Genomic DNA, 27,993 nt, shown 5'->3' on the forward strand with positions numbered 1-27,993 from the left:
AATTATTACTTTAATTTGATTGTATAATTTTTTTTTTCATCCTAACAGCAATATGCTATTAGTAATGTAAGGTATGAATTCCGCATCATGTGAAACCACCAAAAGCGATATTTTGAATTACGCGGTTTATTTTTCCTGAATATGGTGTCTGCCACACTGTTCCTAGACCCTCTAGTGATACGAAAAACCATAAACGCAAGCTTGCGCCTTCTCAGGCTCATCTTTGAAGTGGGGCTGCTGTTAAGGATAAGCCATTGATCTGCAATTCAGAGCGTAACAATAATTACAACAAATGCTATGACATCTACAAATGTAATCTACCAAATTTATACGTTTCCAGGGCTTCCAGCAGCCGTGTGTTCTTGGCATTATATGCGCGTTGAACATCCATCTTTCCATTTATAAAATTACGCCTCACTAATAACATTCCCTATAAATGAAAACGGACTACTATGACTCAGTTGTATCAACCTGTGCAAAATGTTACGAACTTGGGGAAATTCGGAGCAAGAATAAAAGTCTGCAACAATGAGCAAGAAGGCCTTTGCCGTCCCGCTATTTCATGTTTCAACAAATTCGTACGCAAGTGATTTATATTTATCAATTGAGGAGGTACGGAGGCAGAAAAAGTATCATTCATGCATCCATGAACCGATTCATCTGCACGAGCACGTATTTCAAACATCTTTCGGCTATAATTGATTATTGAAAAGGCTTGAAAAAGCCCTGTATGAATCCGTACGAAAGTGTGTCAGTTGATAAGTATAGTCCGTTGCGGATCGTTCAAATCTTCGTTGTCAACGCGGATATACGGTTATTTAAAAATCGACTGGGCACGCGCAGCGCGCTGAGTAAAGTTTTGAAAAGGGCGCGTGATTTTGAACGTTGCAGGTAGCTGCTCAGGTAACCGGACAACCACGCCACTACGTCATTTCACCGTGTATCGCACCTTCGCTAACAAAGCGTAGGTGTAGTTCTACGTCACGACGCACACAGGACGCGATTCAGATGACGGCGCAGCGCAGGCATCGGTTACCTGGCGACTTTAGCGTTTAACGGGGAGACGACGCAGCGGTCAGCGGAACTGGAGGGGTTCACCTGTTTCACAACCTGCGTAACATAGTCGTGTCACGTGACCGCGACTCTTTTCGAAACGACTCCACCACTTCCACTCCAACAACCAGTAAAACCGCGCCCAATGAAACAGCAGGAGATCGCGGGCGAAAGCATCGTCAGGGAAGGCGTCCTCCGAAGAAGCGATCCGAGGCAGACGAGTAGCCTACATCGGTCAGAAAGCAGCTGTGTAGTAAAATACTCGCGAAGAGTACACGCGAGTACGAAAGTGATTGTTTTTCATGACCTGTTTTTGCGTAAAGACCGATCGTCGCAGTCAATGGCACATGTGAATGTGTGTATACGTGTTTGACGTGTAAACAATCGCGAAACTTGTGAATCTTTTAACGGCTGCTGCGTGTGTATACATATATATATATATGAACAACTTTTAAATTTTTCGTATAACGAATCCAGTTCGCTATTGTAACGGTTATTGGGTGAAACGCGTGTTTGAGAAAATGTACGCAAATCGTAATGCCTAAAAGACACAGAGCTGTTACGGTGACCGTTCGTTCTTATCGATAAATCACACTTAAATCCTTTATGTGGATTCATCATCGAAGACGTAACGCTTGATCTTGGGATGTATGATTCATAACTACCGCATGTGGTTCAAAAGTAGGAGGCTAAAGGCGAGGCTCAAGATTTTTAATAGGTGCACTAAAATAATACTAATTCGTAAGTAACTATAATGAATCATAATTTTTGCGTCACAATAATGAGAACAATTGATAAGCGTTCGCGTTCAGTAGGAGACACTACAGTGTTTGAAACGGAAGGCGGACTATGTATGGGTGAAAATTCGAGTTATTTAAATTAATTTTTAATCGATCCCTTTTCGCGGTTGTTGCGGTAGTAATACTTGCTTCCAGGTTTCCATGGCGAGTACAGTATTACAACTATGAGTACAAGAATACTATTGTGTCGTGAATTCACGTAAAAGTTGCGTTTGGAGTATGTGCCCACAGTGCATGTGTAATAAGAATTTGAATCTTCAACCGTTGAAATTTTCAACCTTAATTAGTGCGATGTCAAATTGAATACCTGTGCTCTTGAATTTTTAAACAAGATTAAGGAAGGAACAATACACTCGGAAGTGAACGAGGTTCGTCGCTAGGATTTATTAGGAATCATACAGGGTGATACACTCGAATTCGGACAAGCAGAATTTACTTCGACGACGATGTACGGTGTGCAAGCCTTGGTCATTTTGGCATGTTTGTGCAAAAGTTGGAATGTGGCGGGACAACAGTCAAACCCTACAGATCCATCGACGATATACTACACCGAACCTCACAGCAATAGGGTGACGCCTGATTATGGAGTATCAAGCTTCACCGAATTACCCGGCGGTCGGATTACCAAAGGTGAAAGGTTGCTCCAGAGATCCCGGAGTCCTTACGTCGTTCGGGAGGATCTTTTCGTCGAACGTGATGGGACTCTGGTGATCGAGCCTGGCGTTGAGATCCGGTTTGCTCCTATGATTGGCATCACAATACGCGGCGTTATCACTGCCGAGGTAAGTTGTACCGTTGATTGACTCTTAAAACTGCTAAGCACTTAGGAATTATCGTGGATACCGTGCTATCTCTCAGCGTTTACTGCACCGACAAATTCAGCCGTAACTAACCATTCCGATATGACTGAGCAAACCGAGAATACGAGTTGCAGAATGTGCACGTGTCCAAGGTTTTGGAAAAAATTGCGGTGCAAGATGGTGTTGACGACGGATTGACGACCAACGATCGAAGAATGTTCTTTGTTAGTTGTGAGCAGAAGGCGCGGTTGGGGACGGACATGGACATATAGCTGCTATAACGCAGGCTGTATTCTGTAAACGTATGCAGTCGCTTATTCGATCCTACGACACCCTTACATTAGCAGCGTAGTGTCTGCATCGCGCCTCACTCGATATACAGGGTGTTCCATTTTAGTCCCTTAGTGGCGCACATATACCATAATTTTACATTCCCGAATACTAGATTCCAGAAATGATCTTAAATGGCATTTGTATATAATACAAATCAATTATCCAGTAACAGAGACACAGCTCGCCGTTTTTAGGAAAAAAAAAATCAACAGGACGTAAGGTGTCTCAAACGTGTCTCCCATCAGAGTCTGCAGATTTGAGGTTGAGGGAAGTTCCAAGGGCTACAGGGTGTCAGATCGCGAAGCGAGTTGATACCTCGGAAAAGTCAATATATAGGCTCGGTGATGCTTTCACCAAAGTGTAAACCTAGACGCGGAAGGTCTGACAACATTAAATCCGAACCTCCATAGGACTATTTTGGTGTCAGCGCGTGTGCGCCACATGATACTTTATGCGCACCTTCTTGTTATTTGGAAATTCATTCATAACAAGTTCCAAGATTTCACGCAAGATTATAACAAATTCACAGTATCGATCGGTTATTGAATCGCATGGGTGGAATGAAACTAGTCAGAAACGGGTTGCAGTAGATTTTATTGTGTCTAATCGTTTATCAGTATTATCACGTAGCACGAGCCGGCTGTCGTAGTTGATGTTTCAGTTATCTGTTTGCCCAGCGATAAGAGGGTGTACGTTTATCAAAGCGTCTTTGTGTGCAGATGCTGTTGCACCATCGCTACATCGGTATGCATGGGCTTAGTATACATTTGCGCTTGTACGTCTGAGTACAATACTGCCGTATTATAACGCATCATATGGCATACCAGCATGTAGTTAAGATATTGTACGATGTACACGTGCTCAGTCACACTTTCAAGTCATATCTGTTTGTGATTCACCTGATCATCGCGCTCCACACATTTGTATGTACGTGTAATAATAATATTTTTACACACAAATGAATCACCGATTTCAACTTTCCATTGAATGACGAGACCTGCAGGATCAATGAGTCCTTCACATACAATCACTCGATGTTCTTCAGATAAGATATTCTATCATTGATTGGATAATATTTATCCACCTGGTTGTAAAAATCCTTTTTCAATTTGTTCACATTTTTACAACATCTTGTGTCGGAGTATTTATACCTTTTCCAGATCGTCTTATCATTGAGACTGTAGCAAATGATGTTCTGCGGCGAAAAACTAATCCCAGTATGTCTACCGTATATTATTAAATTAGGCGGAATTAATCGATCGACTAATTTACCACAATTTCACCTTGTTACGAAACCTACTAAGTGCAACAGGTATGCGTCATTTTACATGTTATGCTTCCTGTACTTGGACGTACGGCACAGGATGCAGAGGATATGATAACAGCTTCACGCGTAGGGGGACTTTACAATAATCTAATTTTCACCTGCAGTGTTCACCTCATAAAAGCTGATTCCTTAACTGCCGAAATTATGCGAATACCTTTTAATCGAAGGTTCTAATCGCTAACATAAATATGACCATTTTAAACAGCATAAAAGAAGGCGGCTGAGTTGTCAGTAACTCGAAATTCATCCGATTCAATAACTGTGGAAATTAGCACAAGTTCATGATAGACTCTGCGAAATCTTTGAAGTCAAATTTGAAAAGCTTATTTGTTATTAATAATTGAAATCTGCGCAAGCTCACAGATGTACATTCTAGTCAACGTGTATGAAATCCAAACTTGCAGACTAGTTCGAAATCATAGAGATTAAAGTACACCACATAGTTTCCGAACACCATAAGATCCGATCACGTTACAGGAGTTAAAGAGATTGGATTACTAACTTACGTGCAGGGTTACTTAAATACATTAGGCATCGTAAATTCCGAGTCCAATAAGACGACTACATTTGGCATCTGTACACGGCTACCAGGTACCAAAACCGGAAGCACAGTAACCGCAGCAAAATGTATACAGGGTTGGTGTAAATTCGAAATGAGTGAACGAGAAGTCTTACTTTCATTACGAAACATCGAGGTATAGTAAAAAGCGCAACTCATGTTTTACGTCGATATTGCTCGCGTGTACCAGAAAAGAAAACTCGAAGCTTTCTTCTTTTAATTAAGTCTACTTCACTTCATTTTGACCCTATCTCAGTACCATTGAGTTCAACAAAAAAAAAAAAAAATAGTCAGCTAGGTACAGTAATCCTATAGAAGCGAATGCTTCGACAAGGTTTTGGTGTCAATATCGGTGTTGTATATTCCTGGTTGAACCTTTCACTCGCAGGATTACTAACTTTACTTTCTTACGCTAGATTCACGTGCAATAAACATCTAAGAGGTGTTCACACTTACAAACTTACAATTTTTCTTGAAGAATCTGGAGTATCAAAAAAAATCATGTACCATAAGGATAACGACACGGGGTCAGCGTGAGAGACTCTTAACTGTCAGAACAATGATTCATTCTTTCATTCTTTCTCCGCAATATGGAATCTGGCGAGAAATGGTCATCTCTGCCATTTCCCGCTGTTCTACGTTCCGGGTTGCGAGAATGGAAACGAGGGCTTCCCGCCAGTTTCGGGCCAGTGATCTCTACACGGTTCTCATTGCGGTTCTTGGCGATCCTCGAATTCAAGTCTCAGTTCTTTATACCCAGCCAAGCATTATACTCGTGCGTGTACGAGCAGTAGTAAGGTAGTGTATCATTATCCATACGCACGAGTTCACTGAACGTTCGGAAGCAAGGTATTAAATACGCTAAAACTGCAACTTGTCTTGCTCAACTTTGAATATTAGTTACACAATATGTATACCGTACTCGGGCGCAACGTGATCTTCATCGAACTTTCGGACCTTGATGAAAAAGTAGATTAACAATGTCCGCAGGAAAATTTTCATTCATATTATACCGCTGGTTTATATCTTCACATTTTACATAACATGCCATACTCTCTATAGTACTGTAAACGCCATGGGTTGACGGCTGGCTGACCAGCTTTCCTGTTCCGTACATGTATATGTATGCGATGATACACATGGCCATACCATAAAATACGCAACACCGGCTGGTAGGGGTGTACAATTTTGCGTTAGGTACATTAGGGCTATAGAATGGAGCACTTATGGGATAATACGATACAGACACTGGCATGTTGTTCGGCTCTTGATTCCACGCTTGTAAAAGCACTCTGGAATCTTGTACGTTCTATAATTTATAACGTGTGCATCCTCTCCATCATTATGTTACCTACTTATATTCGTATAATAAATGAACGCTGTTAATACACGGCACATTTGTTCGTTTTGGTTATTTCCTGTATTCCATTGGAGGGGGGCGAGTTCCGCGGAACTATAACGGAGTGAAGCCCACGAGGCAATCACATTTTACAGTCATTATTCATACGTTCACGAATCATTGTTAAACGATGAAAATTGATGATATTAGCTACTTGGGTAATTGTCTCGCGAATTTTTTGCACATGATTACGATTGCTTGCACTGCGGTAAGTTTCGTACACCTTGTACAACGACGTCTTCCATCTGAAACACACTTATGCCATTGTCGGAGCGAGTTGACTTCCGGTGAACAATAATTGCCCGGTCTCTTAATTTTCTAATTGACATCGCGAGGTGCCTCCTCCCTCCTCTGTCTTACCACTCCGACAATGCTGGAAGTACACGATGCAGCCGTTATGATTGGTTTCAAGAGCCGTTCTGTTGAGTCAAGAAGGCCACGCGACGGGTCAACTAGGATTGACCCGAGGTTAGGACTGTAGCTCATTGTCAGCAGTCTGGTAACCAGAGTTGAGACCGGGGTCAACCGATTCATTTGACTTTCGGCTGCAGGGATCTCCGTTAGATGTTACAGTAATCCGCTATAATGCGCACACAACGCATACGCACATACTCTGGAATTATCAAAATTTATTGACAGCACAAGTCAACAAAAAAAAAAAAAAATAATCTTTTTTCTTCCTTGAGTTTCTATTGAGATAAATTAATTTCAATTCTGCACATCGAGTAATAACTGTAACCAATATTTATTACTCATAAAGTTTGTTTTTGCATATTCGAAAGAAAAAGGAATATGTTTTCACCAAGATGCGATGGATTTTATCGGTACCAACGTTATCAGGGAGGGTATAACGAGAGCATAATGGGAGATTACGTTTTGGGTTCGACACGAGAAAGTCCCCACGAAAATAGAAGAAGTACGAAAAATATTCATTTTTAAACTCTGTCTATCAATTCTTTTACATTTGTATCTCATCATTCGTTATTATTTTTGAATAAAAGTGATTTAAATGCAAAAATGAAGTTTTAATAAATATATTTTCTTTCATTAGTTACGTAGAAGAAATCAAAATTTGACATCCAGAATCTAGACTCACAATTCGTGTTGACCGGTGCAAATGATGTAAAAAAGAGTAACGAAGATTTTTATACACTAGTTAAAACACGGAGCAATGGGCCGAGTTCAAGTACAATATAGCACTGTTTCCTTCAATTTTTTTCTCGATGATACCGTTGTACAAAGCTATATTTAGGCCAAGCTAAATTCCGAATTACTGACAGTGTTCGCAATAGCTATAGATAAACATATGTCGGCTGATACGTGTTGTATCGAGAGGGCAAATTAGACACGTCTGGATATGTGTACATTCAGAATTTCGTATCACGTAAGATGAGGCATGTGTAGTAAACATATGAGCAAATTCCATCACTAGGTGTTTAAGCGTGTTTACAACTTGAATGGTAAGATCCGTTGTATTCGGTTTTCGACCATTGTACTGGTGGTCATCGAGTAGGTAAGTATCAGGCCTTAGGAACATCTTACGACCATAACGATCAATCTAAAATTTAACTGCAATTAGCGCACCAGAATTGGACGATTTTTCATTCATACAACCGATCACTATCAAATAATCGAAAAATAATTAACTTTTTCACAATGAATCTTTTTCCCGATAGATTCTTATTAGCGTTAACGTGCTGATTATATTTCAATTATTGCTAACATTTTTTGCCAGAAAAACAAGACTCGTACAGTACTTAAACTTTATTAAACAACGCCAAGGGTGTGGGACGGACTATAAAGCATTTAACAGACCTCGTATGAGAAAAAAAATTCTCCTTTTATTCCGTGTGAGTGAGTGCAGGAATGTTACATACAGGGTCCGAAATTTAAAGCTGTTAAATATAGACCATTGGGAATTTGTGTATAAGAGATAAAGAAAGAGAGAATAAGAACACCTGAATTAACCTGGCATCCGCGTATTTGACTCTCTGACATGCAAGGTTCAGGTAGCAGCATCAGTCTGGGTCTAGTTCAGCAGAGAGCTACTTATGTTGACTCCAGGTTAAATCAAGCGTTCTCTCTCGCACCCATTGATGGTCTCTAAACACCTTGCGGTGTCGGAACCGGTGTGAGCACAAAGCAATAACATTATCACGGATTCATTCATAAATAACAAATAATCATTGGTCATGGTCCAGATGATATTTGATTGTGAGATATTTTGTTTAATTGCCAGCATAAAAAGTATTAGAATAAAGTGTTGCTATTGGAATTCTGAGTTCGATTACTCAATTGCATGTAATTGTACCTCTATTGTTAGTTTACCACTAAAGATGAGATTCTCTATTTTTTTTTTTTATTCAGTTACGGGAGCCAAGACGATCATGTAGAAAAATTTTTGTTCCAGGGCACACCCGAACAGCCGGTCGTGTTTACGAGCGCTGAGACGCAATCCACTCAGCCCGAGGCCAGGTCTATTCGACTTGTCGATGGGCCGAGTCCGCTCGAAGGACGGTTGCAGCTCCTTCATCAGGGCGAATGGCGAGCCGTTTGCACCAACTCTCGAAAGTACGTTTTTAAGACTGTGATATAAAAATGACTTTTGACGGAGTTTAGGATTTCGTTGTCTTTCGATGACCTTGTTCTTCAATTGGCTCGTGACAAAGCTCATCAGGCAGGGTGGTCACTGGTCAGGGGATTCCGGAAAAGCTGAAAATGTCATGGAATTCTAAAATTCTAGAATAGCCAGAGAAACGTCAGCGGTTTTTACGGAAAGTCAGGGAATCGTATACTATATATTTTTTTCATACAAATACGTCCCACAATTTTTTTTAAGCTTTAGATAAATTATATCAAAAAGGTTCTCTTCAAACTTTCAATGTTCCTAAATATTACCTTACAAACGATTGTGCGTATCGGCTAGATGGGACAGTCTGACCCAAGTGACAGTTCGTACTTTCGTTGAAAAAAAAAGTGATATGGAAAATGCATATATTTTTTCGATTTTCTATAACCAATTTATCCTAATTGGTCAGGGAAAATTATAAGATTTTCACCTGGAAAACCTGGAAAAGTCAGGGAATATCGTGATGGAAATTTGATGGCCACCCTGTCAGGCCGGCTCAGAAATCTATAAATTTGACGCACCTAGACGGTATACCTTTACTAAGATTACATTTCATATTTCAGTTGGACTCGGGCGGATCTTGAAACGGCTTGTCGCGAATTAGGATTGCAAGGTGGTGCGTGGCGCGGATGGTTGGATAGACAATGGCCAGCCAGACCTCGTCTTCTCTACGAACAGCCAGGTTGTCGCGGTACCGAGTTATCCCTGCAAAGTTGCGACCAGTGGTCTTACAGGCAGCTCGGTGCTGGGGCCTGCGGTAAGATCTCGTTTTTTCTCGATTTATTTTAATTATTTTTTTTTTAATTTACTTACACAGGCCATGGCCAATCGAATCTCGTAAATGCCCTTTTTATCTGCTACTGTATTGTCTACTGTATCCGAAGGAGAAATTGCGGAATTTTTCGTTACAACTGGCAATAAAAATCCTAAGGGATTGATATCAAAGAATAAATCATTTTCCGTTTTCGTCGTTAACGACGAGAAGTACGGTAAATAAATCAGAAAATTAGATTATTATTCAACGAAATTGTGCAAATGCTGCATTATATATTCGCGGATGCCTGCAGATTACCATCCGGACCTTGCTATCTCCTGTCTGCCGCGACATGACGGGGCTACACAAGCAGTTAAACATTGGCGAGGCCTCCGATTTGAGGGTAGTATCTACGACAAGCCGTTAATACAAGAGAACACCATGTACGTTTACAGATCCAAGTCCGTCCTGAGGCATGTGGACATCAAGTGAGTATTCGTTACGTTTTTATTTTCTAATCGAAAACTGTGGTAATTTTTGAAAAATAGGACAAGCACCGTGCCTTATCATATTACTCGATTTAGTTTATATCAGTTCACACCATCTCCGAGTAAATTGTTACATGGAAAACGGTGGTGAAGGTTAATTTAGTACAAGTATATTATCTTTAAACGACCGTGGTGATTTGTTATTCTCCAGATATGCGGGCACAGGCCGCGAGTACAACACAACGTCGGCTCTCCATGTTGAAGGTGTTCCACCACGCATGGAATCACTTTCAATTCTTCACTCGTCGTTTAACGGTCTAAATGTGACTTCGCCGAATGCTCCAGTCGTCATCACCAATTGTACCATACGCAGTAACAAGGGTGAGACTTGAGTGTATCAATTGCACAGCTCATATATCTTTAACTTTAGGGATAAACTTTTCACGGAAAATGTGGAACCTTATTTGGCACTTCTAATTCAAACGAATATTTTTAGGGTATGGAATTTACGTGAACAGTTCAACCGGCCTTGCCCTGGTTGAAAATTGCGTGGTACTCGACAACGGGGCGGATGGAATAAAATACGTTCATCACGATGAGAGACCTGACGAGAAACTGGACAGAACCGATAATCATGACTTATGCCAACTTCCGGGAACTACAAGTCAAACCTTTCCGATAATTATTTTTATGGAACAACGCAACTATAAATTGAACCGGGAAGTTTGTACCAAGGTTGGTGATATACCTACGTTACATCCATAATACAGATGCATGCCTGTTGCGCGTTGATGCGAAACGTTTACGCATGGCATGTTTATCACAGTTCTACGTGATTTGAAATATATATCCCATGTGAAATTTTTCCAGCACATTTATACGCGACCCGGGCATGTCCTGACGGTGCATTTCCTGCAAATGATTACGGATCGAAATGACACGGCTACAATTGAAGTTTACGACGGAACGAGCGGGGCGGAAAAACTTTTGGGAAGTGTCAAAGTGCGGAATGGAACATTGCCGCAAAGTGTGACAACGACGCGACACAATTTGTACATCAAATTCGTTGCCGAACCTCGAACGCGGATGATCGCCTTCGTCAGACTTTCCTCGGGATACAGTAAGATTGCAGTTTTCATTACCAATCTCATTAGGCCTGTTGAACATAGTACGCGCACATTTCCGGTGTCTTATTCTTTTTTTTTTTCTCTTATTTCAGAAAAAACGTATGATTTAAACGTGACCGGCAGCACAATAGCGGACAACAATGGCCGGGGAATAGCCGTTGAAAAGATACGTTCTGCGCTGCATATTCACGATACTTCTGTATCGAACAACAATCACGTGGCGGGGGTGCACATCGCTGGTGGATCGGCGGATATAAACGTGACGGAAAGTCGCATATCATTCAACAACGGGGACGGTGTAAACGTAACTCTGTACGGTGGTAATCGAAATATATCAAGGACGAGCATTTCCTCGAATCGTGGATATGGCTTTGCTGTGTGGCTCAACGACAGCTCGAACTCGGAGTACGTTGCCTTCAATCAAACTACCGTCGTCGAGTATTCGGAGGTGTTCAAGAACAAGGACATCGGTGTATTGGTGAGCTTTACCGATATTTCATACGGCGAGGCACCGGAAGAGTATGTAAATAAAATTTACCCATTCGCAGGTTGGAAATGCGACGGGCAATTCTTACGTGAACGTAACTGGAAATTGGTTCAACGGTAGTTCGGAAGTAGCGGTTCAAGTCGAGTCCAGTTGGAGGCAGAATGGAAATTTGCTCAAGCTACAAATTGGTCACAACGTTTTTATACAAAATACGAAACTTGGGATAAAATTGAGTCCTGCTCTGAATATGGATGGATGCATTGAGTACAATCATTTCAAAGAACACTCTTACGGCGGTATATTGGTGCGGAATCCGCTTTACGAGGAATTCAATACCCTGCCGGCGACCCTGCTGATACAACATAACGAGTTCTACAACAATCGTGGTGTATTTGTTGTCAGCATTGGGCTGTCGCCGTACAGCGACATTCAGAGGCTATTGTTCACCAGAAATTTTGTTCGTAACAACCGGATTCGCGAAGCATTGGACGATGGAGAAAACCAGGGTGTGAGATTGATTCCAAGATCAAGGGTAGCGGCTGCTGTGGTCGTTTCATCCGGGAATGTCGACGTGTTTAGAAATATTCTTCAGAATCCAGAATCGCTGTACGAAATTGGCTCCCACTTGGGCGACCAGAGTAAAGTGATCAATTGCACTTATAACTGGCTTGGATTTTCCGAAGAGCAGAAAATATTTGACCGATTGTTTCACAGGTATTGTCTATATATGTTTTAGTTTGTTTATCCAACGATATAGCTGCGACGCCATTCACAGTTTTGCGCGGAACTGCCATTGTTGTATCTTTGAAATTTCAGGAAAGACAGGTACAATTTAGCCAAAATTGAGTATCTTCCGTACCTCTTGCACCCCAGCAATCCGGCGGCCAATACAATAATATCAAATCCTACTTACGTGGCGCAATTCCAAACCCCGGGCACGAATTTGGTAGGTGGAGAGGTCGATGGACAGGAAAGTCTCTCAGCTGGAGAGTACATTGTTCTACGAGATATCAATATCAGGCCTGGAGGTAAACTGACCCTGCAGCCAGGTGTTACCTTGCGATTTCCGCCCGCGGTCGGAATGATGATCGCTGGTAAGCTGGATGCGCGGGGCAAAGAGCCGAGCGACATCATGTTTACCCTAAAGGAGGAGATTGTCTACGAACCTGAAAATGAAACTTCCACGGACATGGCGATGCTTGAAGACGGCGAGACAAATGCCCCCGTAAGACTTTTGGGCGGTCGTACGAATCTTGAAGGCAGACTGCAGGTATGGTGTTCAGACGACATTTTTGTCATAATGAGGCCAGTTTCGTTGTTCGACGTGTTATACTTATAGCTTATTTATGTCGACACGTATAGGTTCGCATAGGAGAAAGATGGGGAACCGTCTGCAATTACGGTTGGACGATTAGAGACGCTGCTTTAGTGTGCCACCAGCTAGGACTGAGCTTGGATCCAGATAATTGGTTCATGGAACGCTCAGAGATTCCCAGTGCCGGTACCAACGAGGAAATCGTACTGAGCAACGTTCAGTGCACGGAGGACGACGTTGATATCACAAAATGTCGGTCCGAAAGCGTAAACGAGTTTGAAAATTCTTGCACCCATGAAAACGACGTCGGTATTGTTTGCTCGGAAGCCGCCTGGGCTGGTCTCAGATTCAGTCCGTTGGCTCAAAGAAGCGACCTTCAGTATATCACCATAGAAAGAGCTGGTCTCTTTGACTATACAACGAATGCTTTCAAGCCTGGTAAGTACAATAAAGATTTATTCTCCAGATTCGTCAGTGTGATACTCCTTGAAACGATAGCGTGACTTACCTGTCAATTAATCATTCCAGCGTTGCAAATTGACTTTGCAAGACACTCTATGGACGGCATAAAAGTCGTAAATAATCTACAAGACGGACTGGGTGTATTGTATTCCGACATTTACTCAGCGGACGCCGTAAATACCGTCCGGAACAGCGAGTTTTCTAACAACAGAGGAAGTGGGATGAGTTTCAAACAGCTTGGCTTGAAAGTTATCCGTTCGCGGTTGGAGAATAATGGGATAGCCGGGATCAGGCACAATCCCGCTCTATCGGCAGTTCAGCAAAGAGAGTTTGCCGGATGGTTTGATCGTTCTCCCGACATGACGGTCGACACGCCTTACAATCCGATCGTAATTCCTGAAGACAGTGGTGATATTGAATTGGCCAACGGGGAAACGAAGTACGTTATTACCGCTAAGGCCGACCGAGCAAATCTCGACCGTGTGATAAATATTCAGGTGAGAATTCATGAGAGAAAAAAATTTCTCAGATGACAATGGCAATCACTTCGAACGTGTCTGAAAATATGTCTAATGTGATTATATTTTACAGTGTACACCGGGCTATGTGATAGGTATCCAGCTCTTGAATCCGATACAGAATCGAAGCACGGAGCAGATAATTATCCATGATTCCCACCACCTGAATCACAGAGGTAACATCTGGTATCTGAAGAGAGATCTTACTGTATTTCCTGTCAGTTCCAGTTCGTACAAAGTTATCCTGGAATATCACAGCGGCGATGCTTCTCTCGGTGGCACAGTTATCGCGCTTACTGCACTCTTGGCACCAGTTCAGGTAAGCTTAAGAGCTTAAAAACTTATAATCCCACAATTCCTATCGTAGTAGGATTCCTCAGCTTGGGTTTTTCGGAACTCAAAACGATCGAGCCCTTTTTTTAAAAGATAAGTCTTCTTCGCAAAAATACACGATGTTATATTTCTAGCGGTATCAGTAGTAATGAATATAATGATTGTAGCATGCGTAATATATTATGCGTAAATTTGAATAACAGCATCTGTATTTACGCATCATGTGTATTGTAGGATATTCGTAATCGAATCGTTCAAGGACCAGTTCCAACACTGACCGTCACTAACACAAAAATTAAAGGGAATAAACGCGGTATTCTGGCCTCGTACTACAACCGATACCTGGACGAATTAGGTGACCACTTTTTACGAAAGGCCAACGAAACGATTAAACTGATCGGCTGTGAAATATCTCATAATACCGATCAGGCAATTTATGTGAATTCACCGCACTGGAACGTCTTTCAATCTAACGTATCAGAGATTTCGTTTCAAATAAATAACACATTGATTACCGACAACGGCAAAGGAATCCTGCAATTCAGCCGGGACTTGAGACATTCGAATAACTTATTTCATTGGCTATTGCAAGACAATACCTTCGAAAGAAATCGTGCTGGTGGTTTCGACGTTACGTTGCCCTACGTGTGGCAGTACAATGAAAATTTCACTCACTCGTTATACTTCGATAACAACACCTGGCGCAACAATGAGCAATTTAGTTTCATCGTCGACGGCCACTTTGCCAATTTGAACATGTCTTTCAACGTGTTCGATACCAATAGATGCAAGACGGGTCTCATATCCATACGTGGTATGGAAAAGCGGATGGAGATTCACGATAACAGGATTGAAAAGAACAGCGGTACCTACATGGTAGAGTTCAAGGCTGACAGCCAGTCCGAAATATTGGGCGAGATAAACGCCATATTTTACAAGAACGAGGTGAAGCGAAATCACTACGAAAGCGTAACCAGAGGTTTTCATCAGATGTACAACACGCCGACATACGTGGTCGGTTTTCACGGTATTCAAAAGGTGCGTGTGTACAGAAATTTATTCGGCGAAAACACATTGGATTACGAACTCTTGGCTGGCATCAGAACTGCGAAGATTAACAACGAGGTACAGGTAACGGAAAATTGGTGGGGCACTGCTGACTTCGCCCAGATAAGGTATGTCTAATACCAATTTCAGAACAGTACCATCTTATTTTACAGATGCCTGAAATTTTTATAGAACTATATCGTTTCTTTAACTGTCGTTATTACCACAGGCAGAGAATCTTTGATTTCGACGATTGGAACGATCATGCGGTGGCCAACTTTGTACCCTACCTGACAGAGGACGCGATCGATTCGTCGATTTCAGTCACCTGGGATCTCGTAACCAGTGCGGATTTGGATAATCTGGGGGGAAGGCTTACCGAAACCTTGTCACTATACCCGCGTGAGAACCCCTACGTCATACGAGCTGATATAACAATAATGCCGGATGCAACGTTGAACATTTACCCAGACGTTGTGATGGAGTTTGCACCCAACGTCGGTATTTTGGCTCTCGGAACTTTGAATGCTATCGGAGCTCACGGGCATGAGATCGTGATGAGACCTTTGACCGTCGACAATCCAAGTTCCAATATGTTGAGAAAACGGAGCGTGAAAAATGCCCTGTCATTGGACACAATTCGACTATGCAAGGAGGGAAATTGCACATCCTCTAGCAATGAAGGTATGATACAAAAGATTGGCAACTAATACCTCGTGCACTCACTTGCATGTTTTCAAGCATTGATGAAAAATAATTTCAAGTAAACCTCAAAATTTTACATGTTGTTTACTTTGTCTACTTTCTTTTTTTTTTTTTTTGAAATAGGCTTTTTGGAGTATTTCAATCACACAACCTTGCAATGGATACCAATATGCGACTCACGTTTCACCGAACGCAACGCGGAAGTTGCTTGCCGTCAATTGGGTTACGATTCGTTGAACGTTTTCGTTACTCGGGATCGCAGATATGAGCTTCATCAAGGCTCACTGACGCGAATTTGGTCGTGGCCCGAACCCTTGCAGGTGAAAATGATTCCCACATTGCTACGATTGATCGTGTATAAGGGACTTAAATTTCTTAATCAATCCTTGTAATTATATGATATTTCAGTGCGTCGGAGTCGAACAGCGTATCGAAGACTGTCAGATCCGATTGAATGGACAACTGTTTGGCCACAAGTACGAGTGCCCGTGGGATGGTGAATTCGTGTTCGTTCACTGTGGCGAACGGAACCTGGATCTAACCCAGGACTATTGGGGTGGCATACGCATGGCTAACGCCGAATTCGAACATCACTTATACGAGCATCGCATTCATGACGTTATTACTCATGGTACCGTTCGCCGAATAGAATCTGTACTCAAGTTCGTGAACGTCACGGGGGCTGGTATCCTGCACAATGAAAAATCTGCAGCTGTCCAGTCTATTATGAAATCCCCGGAAATTACTCACGTCGGAGTTACCCAGAGTGCTTATCACGGGATCAATATCATTTCTCCTACGCATACGGTATGTGGACTATTGTAACAGCCCCAAGTGCTAGAAAAAAATTCATAGAATACTATAAAATTCTGACTGACTAGCAGACCTGATCACCTATTGAACCTGCCTTTACATTTTGACAGGTGGAGCTGCTGTTCAACAGTATTGACAACGTATTGGGAAATGGTTTAAATATTCTGTCGTTAACCGGGGAAGGTCGAGAGGCCGATGAGAGTTCGTTTACACCTATCAAATCTCTAAACATTCCGTATCACTTATTCAGCATGATCGATATTTGCGATACCGATAAAGAAATAACGATCGAGGAACGGGTACTCGTTTACTACAAGTACGATAATAATCCGGTGAATTGTGTCAAGATATTCAGGAGTACCTACAGGGCTAAGCCTTTCGGATTCAGGTGAGCGAATGCGCGGTATACTCATACATAGAGTTTTGAAAATTGTCGTTTGTGATCCGTTCAACGAAAATTGGCAAATCTGTGTTGCAGACTCCTCCAATTCGACTTGTTCAATTCGACCGGCAAGCCTGGACGTGCCGACGGAATCACTTTGTACGACGGAGATATTTACAACGTGACAGCTCGTGAAATTGGGCATCTGGAAGCTGGTACATCGCAAGAAAATGAGCTGTTCCGAACCACCGGACCTAGCCTCAGTGTTAGATTATTCACTAACGGTGCCAGCGGTATCCATGGATTCATTGCAGAAATTGTTACATTACCGATATCCGCGATTGGATTCAGTAAGCGGAAAATCAGACTCATTATTAACGCGGTCGAAAAAAAAGTATAGCAGGTGGAGACAAAGAAGTCCTTGTATAATAACGCAATTGTTACAGATCGCGACGTTCAGCACAACGTATCCTATTCCATAGTATCAAACTGCCACGAGGGTGCGGTTAAATACGCGAGCGCCGGGGAAGTGAACGCAATAATGACCCTGGAGAGGAATCAGTTTACGAACAATTGTGCGAAGCTCTATGGAAATATAACAACCTGCGGATCCGCGATTACATTGGACGTACAAAATACACAGTCACTGTATTTTCGCGTGAGTGTTTCCGGGCAATCAATCAGTCTCGTCTTTTGAATGAATCGGATAACCGCTTGTGTTATATCTAATCCTTAAAACGTTGCAGAATAACTTGCTGAAAGGGAACCAAGGTGGTTTATTGATACGTGCTGGTTCCGGAGGGTCTGCCACCTCTCTGAAAGGCTGGATTCATAACAATTTGTTTACCGACAACTTTAACAAGCCCGCATTGTAAGCGTAACGTATTTCTGAATATGCAACCCTTTTTCTATCCATGTTAAACCGTCGATGTAATTTACATATACGTATTTATAATCTTCAGGTACGTGGAAGGTAGACAAAGTAGTCCTTATCAGGAAGTCACGATATTCCGAAACTATTTTACGAGAAACATTGCCCCGTACGAGAATAATATTGTGCTGAAACAGGTAGTCAGTAATATGACGTTGAACTACCTGCACGGCAATCAGGGCAAGCATTTATTAGAGATTTCTGGATTTGAACGAGTTCGATTACCGATATATCAGAGTACTTCGCATAATGGATTTTACAAGTAAGTTTCAATTATATTTGAGCGAGTAGAAAAACAATCGCATTGTGTATGCATTTACCTATAATATTTATCTTTGTTTTTTGTAGAAATTATGCAGTGAACCGAGAGAGTAGAAGTACTATTGTCGCTGGCACACCGGGACAACAATACGTCGACAATGTATTTTTCAATCCCGACAACGACTATGAAATGTCAACAATGAACAGATCGCTGTAAGTGTTTTGCAAATCATTTTTTTCATTAGTTGGAGTAATGGTAGTTAGGTACACACGTTATATGCATAATGCATAATATGCATATGAAATGGTGGATTTCGTATCACTAAACACAGCCAGAATGCCTGAACCCAGTTGAAAACTTTGTATAATCCCTGATTGATACCTGAACTTACATATAACTCGTACACCTTAAAATGAGCGAGTAACGATTGGATGGCTCTTTATTACTTCATATTTTTCATAATCAAAACGAGGTATTCTTGGATTCTAAAATCGTATAATTAAATTCCCCATATTATACACATTCACCTAACTCAACTGTATTTACTTTCATCTATACATATACATAATTGGATGGAACCCGCATGTGCATGACAATAATCAGACTTGTCGAGACGGAGTGGTATTACAAGTAAGTTATTGAGTTGAATTCAACTATAATATGCAAGCAATCGCGCTACGCTTAGGTGGAGGTGTAACATTTGGTTTCGTCAACTTGTCCCGCTTTTCCACTCTGTTTCTTGATTTAACGAACAACTGACATTTCTGTAAATACATGTAAGTACGAATGGCGTTTGGCTCTTTTCTCATTTTGATTAAAAATTTCTAATTCAAGTAAGTATATTTACATTGTGCGAGTTTGAGACTACATTTTTTGCACGCCAGTTGAACTCCTTACCACGACTGCTTCTCAAGTTAGTACCTTGGTGCATTTCTTTCACGTCTGTCCGCACGGAAGAGTCAAAGCATATTGTTGTTGAATGTGAGCAGCATGAAGTTTTTGTCGTCGTAATACACGGTGGCCACTGATCAGGGAATTCTGAAAAACCTGGAAATGTCATAAAACGAAAAATTACACGGAAAATACGAATATTTTTTTCCATTTGCTATAACCAATGAGATTCCTATAACCGTGATGGAGGTTCAGTGGCCGCCCTGCAGTAATATCATGTTCGCTTTACACGTGCCGCGATGTGGTAACAATGAGTAACTGCCTAACATCCACAATTAATAAAACACACTATTTTGACCATGCATCGCCGTACAGCGAATTGGAAATGTGGAGATCGCACGTGGATGCAAGACACAACTGGTGGGGCTATAACGAAACCATAGCCGTTGCCGGAAGGATAAGAGATCGCGAGGATTCACCTGAACTTCTCCAGGTAGATTATCAACCGTTTCACATGAGTAACAAGAGCGTTTTGACTGGCAAGTGTCCACCTGCCTGGGAATTGGTAGGCGACACGTGCTACATATACATTGGCGCTCCCATGGACTTTTACTCAGCAAGAGATTTCTGTCGGGTACGTAACTTTTAAAATCCCTGCAAGAAGAAAGACGGGCCCTTCTATAATTCTACGGTCAAAACTATCGAAAGATCATTGCACAAATCAATGATACAAACTGAATTACAGATGGCCAATGCGTCGATGCCTTTTATAATGGGCGATTACATCGAATTGTGGAAATTCCTGAAGAAGCAACAGACACGGTTCGATTATTCCGAACGAGTTTGGGTACAGCAATTAGAGAAGGTCGACCAATGCACGATGTTTACATATCAAACGATCGAAGTTGATCACTGCATGCAGCCAAACACATTCATTTGTGAAATTGGTAACTATGTTGATGGGTGTATTTTTAATGCAATGCCGATTCTCCGATCGGAATTTTCAAATGTTGGTCGTTGAACTTGCATAAATCGTAATTATTTCGTTGTGTCTAGATCCCAGAGTATATATCGACCCCTTATCGTGGAGAAAAGACATAGTGGCAATAGGAGTGTTGAGCTCGGCTGGAATAGCGCTTGCACTTTTGGCGGCTGCCATAGCCCTTTGGGTTTCAAAATCGAAGAGAAGACGAGTGGAACGTCTTGAAAGACGAAACTCCATCAGACAGTCTCTGCACTCGCTTCGATCGGTCGGTTCAACTTCTGGATTCACGGAACTCGGTTATCGAAGAAAGCCAATTTCTGTAAGTTGCTCGATCTCCCGTATTTTACTGTAAATTTATTAATCTTATCTTATGCATTTTATAAGCGGCGAAAACGGGAAAAAAGAGTGGTTCTGGTACCACCCATGCAGGTTAGAAACTAATTATTTGAGAATTCCGTTACTCTTGTGCCATTCGATCAATGTTGCTTGTGTCCTTAGATTATAAGACACCAGTTACACAGGTCTCCAAAAAAAGATTTTTCTTTAACTGCATGGCATGTTTCGGTAAATATTATGTTTTCGAGTGTGTTGAATCCAAAATATACTTTCATTTCCCTTAAAGAAGCATAACAATAATGAAAAAACCACTATTTTATCAGAATGAACTAAACAAAATTTCTTATAAAATTAAACAAACAATTTCTTTATGAAATATATTTAACATTCCATGTTTATTCTTTTCCCCTATGAAACCTTTTCTTCTTCTCTTTGATACACGTCCGAACACGCTTCCGCTTTACATTTTCTCTTTCCCTGTTCGTATTTATTCCTGAGTCTCACTGTAATGCATATTAAACGAAACTACAAACACGAATTAAAGAAAAAAGATGACGCGATGGAACTTTTTGAGTATTATTCCCGGTTTCATTGAGTGAACATTTATAAGAAACAGTATAAAAAACCTGTGCAGTTTTTTGGTTGCAGACCTGTGTCATTACTGTTATGTATTATAACGGCTTCATGTAATCCCCAGCATATTCGTGCGATGGTAAATGTGTACACTGCAATATTGTAATCCGACATTTTGTGCAAACCTTACTGCATAGGTAACTGCGTGTAATACGAGACAGAAGACGGCTCGAATTTAGTGAATGAGAGTGTGAGAAAGATAGAGATAGAACTTGTTTTATCAGCCACAAAACTGCTTCTAAAGCAGATCCAGTAAGGAAGAGAGTGTTTTGTCTTTTTGGAGGTTATTGGTATACGCGCAGTTCCCACGTCATATTTGCACGAAATGTCCGGTCGGTAAGTTAGGGAGTAGAATGTTGGGCAGGCGCTTTTGACATCTAGACGCGACGTATTTTCAGGCGAAGCAATCAACCGATACGCTCAACTCTCGATCTCTGGATTATAAGAAAATGATGAACTCCGGGAGCATAGATTCGATGGATAAGTCTCAGTTGAATTCGTCGATGGAAGACAATCAGAGTTACGACGTTTACGAGGCCCACAATCCTCGTTATTCACCGAGGGCCACTAATGCCGCCGAATTCAAGGCTAACAATCCGCCAAAGTATCATCCGACAGCGAGATCCGTTAACCCCGCCTTCGACCTCTCGTATCGAAACGAGGGATTCAGGAATCACTCAACCTTCACGGTCCCGGATCAAAACGGATGGCCCTCGACTGGGAACGTCGAACCTCCAGGCGACACTCCCGAGGACAGCCCGTCCGAGCCAATGAATGAGCTATCGTATTTAAACAACGCCTCGACCTTGCCCTTAAATTCGAGTCTCGCTACGACCGATTCAATAAGCGATATGAAGCGGGAACTGGAAGCAACCCCGGCGCACAGCCCGACCGGGGGTTTCGCCCCATCAATCCAATACGACACCGAGCCGCTAACGCCTGGATCCGAACCGGTTCCAGAATACTTTAGCCCCCCGCCTCCCCATCCTTATTATTACGAGGAAAGGCCCAGAAGCGAGGCTCTTCTGGAATCCAATTTAGATCAGCCGGAAGAAAAACCTTTACGATCAAAGAGCGAAGCCTTGCTGGAAACTAATTTCGACGTATTCACACCGCCCGAACCTACAGAATTGACGCAGCTCTCATCGGGCTCACGCAGCAAAAGTCAACCTCTCGAGACGGCTATGTAAATACGGATACACGTGCATATATGTATGTATACATGACCAGCTGTGGTACACAGTGATTGTACAGATCGTTCGTATTACTTTGCCCCGTTCGATCTGCGTTTCAATATTCCAACACTCGTTTTCGTTTCTATTTATTTTTGTTTTTTCGTTGTATACGTATTTTTGTTCTCGACGCGAGATAGAATCCCGAAACGCTACTATTGAATAGTATAAAAGTTAAGAAGACGTGAAAGAGAAATGAAGACCAGAAATATAACAAGTACCTGATTCAGAATGTCGTTTACTCTGAATGTGACTCATCATTTTGGCTGCTGGATCCTAAATTTGACAAGATTAACTTGCCGTTTTTCTCTATCCTCCACTGGAATGGTTGGAATTATCCTTATTAAATAATGCAATTGTAACATTTATTGATTTTCTTGAAATAATGAAACTCTTTCTCAAGCCTCACATCTTTTATAATATCTTAAGACCCTATATCTTAGGAAACTATAAAAGATTTGTTTGAAATTTCAATTGCTTTCACAAAAATTAATTGTTACCAGAATTACTACTAGGAATTGTTACTAGTACATCTACTTGATGTGGTTTAATTCAACACGACCAGTGCGATGGTTTGTGAATACGTGCACGTCCTATACGAATTAATAAGAAAGCAAAATGGAAGCCCGGGATTCATAGTATTTGACACAGTGTTTTTGGTACGTCTTTTTAAACTGTCATTGAAAATTTCATCAATTTGCATCTTTGCGGATAAATTCTGAAACGAATTATGCGTTGGCCTGCACAGTCTTCCTGGTTAATTAATTGAAATAATCAATTCCCTTGGTCCAGCCTATTTATACACCGAATTAGATTGAGTATACTATTGATAATGGATACAACATTCACTACGAGTAAAAGCTGACTGATAATCAGACTCTTCGATTTCGACAAAAGTATTCTAAGACATACAAGTGTTTTCATATTTTCTGCCACCATTGCGGAATGTTTCTTGTGCAGTTACGATTCGATCTTTATTCCAATTATACATAAATACACAGTATAGACTGTTTAAACACATAAGTAAGTATAAAGAAGCCGATAACCGATCAACATTTTTCTAATCTTTTGGATGAATGCGTAGGTATATGAAATGATCGTTCTATTAATCGACAAAGTTCAGGGTATGATGTATTTGTGAAGACGTACTTTAGAGAGAAAAAATGAGGTTTGCTGTAATTAATTAATCACGCGTGAACATGTCTTACAAAAAAAAATATGTATATTAGTGACTAAGCTTATAATAATGCGTAGTATTACATTTATGTACAAACGTATACTTGAAAATTACACGTGCATGATAATCCAGAATGTGAAATTCCGTAGTTTAAGATTCGTAACTTACATAATAATTCATTGTATTGTTGTGTCCCGTTCTAATGATATAATTTGTTAATTTCATCATCGCTGTATGGAAGTTTACATGTAAGATTTATTTGCGTCCATAATTGATATAAATAACTATTTAGGATTAGGAATGAATTATCATATTTTTCGTCTTTATTCTTTACAGTTAAACAGTCTAATGTTTCCACTATAGTTTAAGTGAAAGAACACACACACACACTGCCAAATGCATAAACGCGTTCATTATGTAAGTTAATGTTAATATAGTACTGTTTTCGAAGTTGTGATATACAACTCGCACGAGACATCGAGCGAGTATAATATTAGAATATTTCTATATCAATGTAATTTTTCTATAAGTGATTATTGTTGAGCAGGTACATTAAACCCAAAAATAGTTCTTGCAGAGTTTGACTTGCCGTTGCCACTTCTGCGTTTAAATTTAACAAACAGACAAGCTAAGTTTGAGCGCAGAATGCCTTGACGTCGAGTTCAAATCTGAATGAACTATCTTACGTGCGTTAGAATATATTTGCAAATTTGTTTTAATCTCATTTTGTTTGCAAAATTGATTTTTCACGTTAAGATTGATATAATTAGTTATAAGAATTTTCTATGCAAGCGTTGGTGCATGAATTTGTCCGTCCATGATGTTAATAATTAAAGTTTGAATATTAAAAATATATTATAAAATGATGCGCCACAGTACAATTACGCAGTATTCATTAAATTCCCTGACATTTTCATGGTTATACTTCACTAAAGAATGCTGAAAAAGAAGACATCCAATAAATAAACTTTGTGTTCAGGAGGTCGTATAAAGGAGCTGAGATCAAATACGGTGTAATTCATTTTCCATAATTAGATTATCTGATCATTCGAGCATCAAAGAACTGCAAAACTGGCCCCGGAGCGTTCCCGGATCTGCAACAACAAGGTACTAAGGCCAAGGACGAGGACAAGAATAAGGCCGACGGCTAAGACACGGAATAGTTACGAAGTCTCTTCGAAATATCAAGAGATTAAGACTGTTTGAAGGTACCCGCATTTCTCCCCTTTCGAACAATCGACTCATGCCCAAAGCCATTCTCTGCTGTACGTCGGATACGTGACTTGCAAGAGAACCAATTAGGCCAACGAAAGTAATTCAATACTCAGTTCATACCTCAATGTGTCGCTCCACGTGTAGAAAAACGTAAAGTAATTTTCAGGCACAGATCAATTAATTTTCAATTTTACACACATAAATTATTCGTATTGTAACTTTGAATTGTTAGAAAATAAAGGGGTTCTTCTATAATAAAGGAAATCCAGCGAAATACAGAAAAACAAAAACAAAACAAAAAAAAAAAGGTATAACCTTCGTTATAACATACACAAGGAACAGTAATTGTGAACGATGTTTAAAAAGTTTCGAAACTTGTGAGTGCTTTCGAGAACTTGACCCTAGAACTGTAAAGTTATTTTTTTTTTTTTTCCTATTCCGGTTACTTGGGACGAACAAACGCTCCAATCATGTAAATTCCATCTCCCCGCGGGTACATCACATCGTTCAGTGTCCCATAAAGTCTCATTTTCTTCGTTTTTCAATAAAGAATCACGTGAGCCAAAATCATTTTTGCCCAAGTTCCAAAAAAGTGGCCAAAAATTCATATGTCTCGAGTCGAAAATGTGAATATTGTTCTCTTGCAACCGGAAATTTAAAATCGTTTGGGGTCCCCCTTCCCTCCACCCCCTCCCTCTGTTTCCGTTATCGGGTTAAGTTGCAATTAGCTTTACAGCAGCAAGTGATTAAGGCACAAGCTTACACGGCCTTGCCAAAGCTGTAAATTAAACGATCAAAGATAAAACCTTTTATCTATGCAGTGAACGAGAAGGCGTCGAATGAAATTACTTCGAGTTAGTTGCCTTTGCCTTTCTCACATTACTTAAATTTACACCGCGCATTATTGCTTCAAATTCCGTCACGAAGTTTCCTCTGTGATGTATTTTCTCAATGACTGCGGATTATTCCTTTCGTCAAAAACAAGCCCCCAGGATCGTTGAGTATGTGAACGATGTAAACTGTAATATTCTACGGTTTCCGTGACGGAAATGGGAGAGCTTAAAGTTTGACATGATTGACTGATTGGATCATTATTAATATCGCATTTTTGTTCGTTATCGCTAAACCGGCAGAATATTACAACTTGTTCAAAGTCGATAAAATTTTATGGTTATTTTGTTTACTCTACATAGGTAAAATATATTTACTTTTAGATACATAAGCTGTGTGCTCTTCGTTTTGAAACGGGCGTTGTTCACTTGAAGTGTCTTTGCTAAAGTTCTCATTAGGTGCCTCATACTTCAAGTAAACAATCCTTACTCCTTTGATTTTGAAAACAGCCAACCACCCCAGTAGATACATATACAACATCGTGTCTCGCAAAAGTTTTGTCATTTTAAGTTTGGCCATAACCGTCAGCTATAAGCGGACATAATCGAGGGACGGAAAACAACTATAAATAGTGCATTTCTGGAGAATGCCTAAGCAAAGTGTAATTAAAATCAATAAAAAGTGACACTCGTTTGTCATTATACGCGCTTTATGACTCGTACACAATTATACGTCGAGTGAGGAAATCTGAGAACGAATGTTGAAATGAAAAATCAAAATCCCGGGAACATGGCTGACTGATTAGAGCGGAGTGAGTTAAATTCCATTGGGTAAAAAAATTGTGATTTTTTAAAGTAAACAGCGTTTATCAAGGGGCCTCCGTTTGTTTGGATTCGACTGGAATAGAACCGAAAAGATTTCGAGCAGCGAAGTGAACACGCGGTTAATTTTCATGGCTGCACAACATCGGCTTTGTCCAGGCATGATCGAAGGTTCCCAGGTTTCAGGTTTCCGTTCTCTTGGGACTCTCGATCAATTACGGTTTCACATGAAACTGATACGTACATCATGAGGCGTAAGTCAATTCCCGGTGTTTACCCCGGGAGAGGAAACATCTCTCTTATTTCCTGCAATATTCCGGGCATTGGAATCAATATTCCTGTCTAACCGGAGGCCTTTTTTCTACTGCAGGTGAAACGGTTTCGCTAGATGCATGCATTCAAACCCGCGATTGCATCGCGGTCTTCATAATTTGTTAAAACTGGTTTTCGCGTCTTGATGAAACGGATCGAAACGAAACGGCGTTAAATATGAATCTGCGGTTCATTGTCTGAATCGAAAGTTAGGAAAATTGGAATTATAAACGTTGTAAAAAACCTTCCGCAGTATTAGTTGAAACAATTATGGCGGACACGAATGAAACGACTTCATACTATGTTTTAGGGATGATTCAGAGCAAATTCGAGTGAAACGAACCAAGACGTAAACGATTTGAAGAAAGAGTTTCCAACAAAAAATTATCAATCGAGAACGAAGAGGTCTACAGAGTTGAAAATGTTAGGAAATCGATATCTTAAGAAGTACTTTTAGTAAAAAAAAAAAAAAAAAAAAACGGTGACGAAATTGGTGACACGAGTGCGCGCGTTTTGATAAAAAAAAAATTAACCCTTTCAATCAAGCATTTCTCTACTCAATATTTTGGCCTGAATTTTGTTACTCGGAGTTTTTTAGGGTCGCTGATCACAAATTTGAAGTCACAGTTTGATCATTTCTAAATCCAACATGGCGGATCCAATATGGCGGATGTGAAATCGAAAAAAATATAAAAATGCGACGGTTTTGGCTGAGACTTGTTACTTCAATATTTTAATAGCCATACGAAGTAACAGAGATTATTTTAAGTTATAAATAAACTGTAATAAGGCTAGGACATGGAAAGTTTTAATGCGGGACGCTGAGCATCCCAATGTGACTGAAAGGGATAACGGATGTACCCGAGTGGTTAATCACTCATCGATTTCATGTCTACCTGATTTCAAGATTAGAATGATTTCGAAAGATTTGAAGAATTTCAAAGGAAAATTTCGGAGATTTCAAGAGATTTCAAGAGATTTCAAAGATTAGAGAAGATTTCAAAGATTTCAAGGTTTCAGATAATATCACAAGATT

General features: G+C 40.6%; 1 protein-coding gene across 6 annotated transcripts; it reads left to right on the forward strand.

The window, feature by feature from the left end:
* The first annotated feature begins 1,072 nt into the window (after positions 1 to 1,072).
* On the forward strand, positions 1,073 to 24,659 carry bark (protein bark beetle). Of its 6 annotated transcripts, none has more exons than XM_046615737.2 (29): positions 1,073 to 2,635; positions 8,682 to 8,842; positions 9,464 to 9,657; positions 9,968 to 10,142; positions 10,354 to 10,523; positions 10,639 to 10,877; positions 11,013 to 11,262; positions 11,362 to 11,747; positions 11,818 to 12,470; positions 12,573 to 13,026; positions 13,119 to 13,509; positions 13,600 to 14,030; positions 14,125 to 14,370; positions 14,619 to 15,559; positions 15,661 to 16,115; positions 16,260 to 16,456; positions 16,545 to 16,943; positions 17,060 to 17,337; positions 17,428 to 17,681; positions 17,778 to 17,989; positions 18,078 to 18,202; positions 18,294 to 18,524; positions 18,611 to 18,736; positions 19,128 to 19,154; positions 19,791 to 20,049; positions 20,161 to 20,362; positions 20,472 to 20,719; positions 20,785 to 20,829; positions 21,751 to 21,970. In XM_046615737.2, the coding sequence occupies exons 1-29, from the start codon at positions 2,300 to 2,302 to the stop codon at positions 21,820 to 21,822; spliced, it is 8,157 nt and encodes a 2,718-aa protein (XP_046471693.1). In that variant the 5' UTR covers positions 1,073 to 2,299; the 3' UTR covers positions 21,823 to 21,970. The 6 variants fall into 6 exon arrangements, with proteins under 6 accessions (XP_046471693.1, XP_046471691.1, XP_046471687.1 ...); XM_046615735.2 differs by having other exon boundaries at positions 21,734 to 21,949; XM_046615731.2 differs by having other exon boundaries at positions 1,077 to 2,635; positions 21,768 to 24,659.
* Positions 24,660 to 27,993: the final 3,334 nt, after the last annotated feature.

The sequence above is a fragment of the Neodiprion pinetum genome, chromosome 3 (assembly GCF_021155775.2).
Source record: "Neodiprion pinetum isolate iyNeoPine1 chromosome 3, iyNeoPine1.2, whole genome shotgun sequence".
Taxonomy (NCBI): Eukaryota; Metazoa; Arthropoda; class Insecta; order Hymenoptera; family Diprionidae; genus Neodiprion; species Neodiprion pinetum.

What these genes read in the sequence shown, in the direction of transcription:
- bark (XM_046615731.2), top strand. Translation starts at nt 2,300, where the DNA reads ATGTACGGTGTGCAAGCCTTGGTCATTTTGGCATGTTTGTGCAAAAGT. An exon ending in AACGAATGCTTTCAAGCCTG is followed by an intron (nt 13,510 to 13,599) that starts GTAAGTACAATA and finishes TAATCATTCCAG; the next exon opens with CGTTGCAAATTGACTTTGCA. An exon ending in TCATTTCTCCTACGCATACG is followed by an intron (nt 16,944 to 17,059) that starts GTATGTGGACTA and finishes ACATTTTGACAG; the next exon opens with GTGGAGCTGCTGTTCAACAG.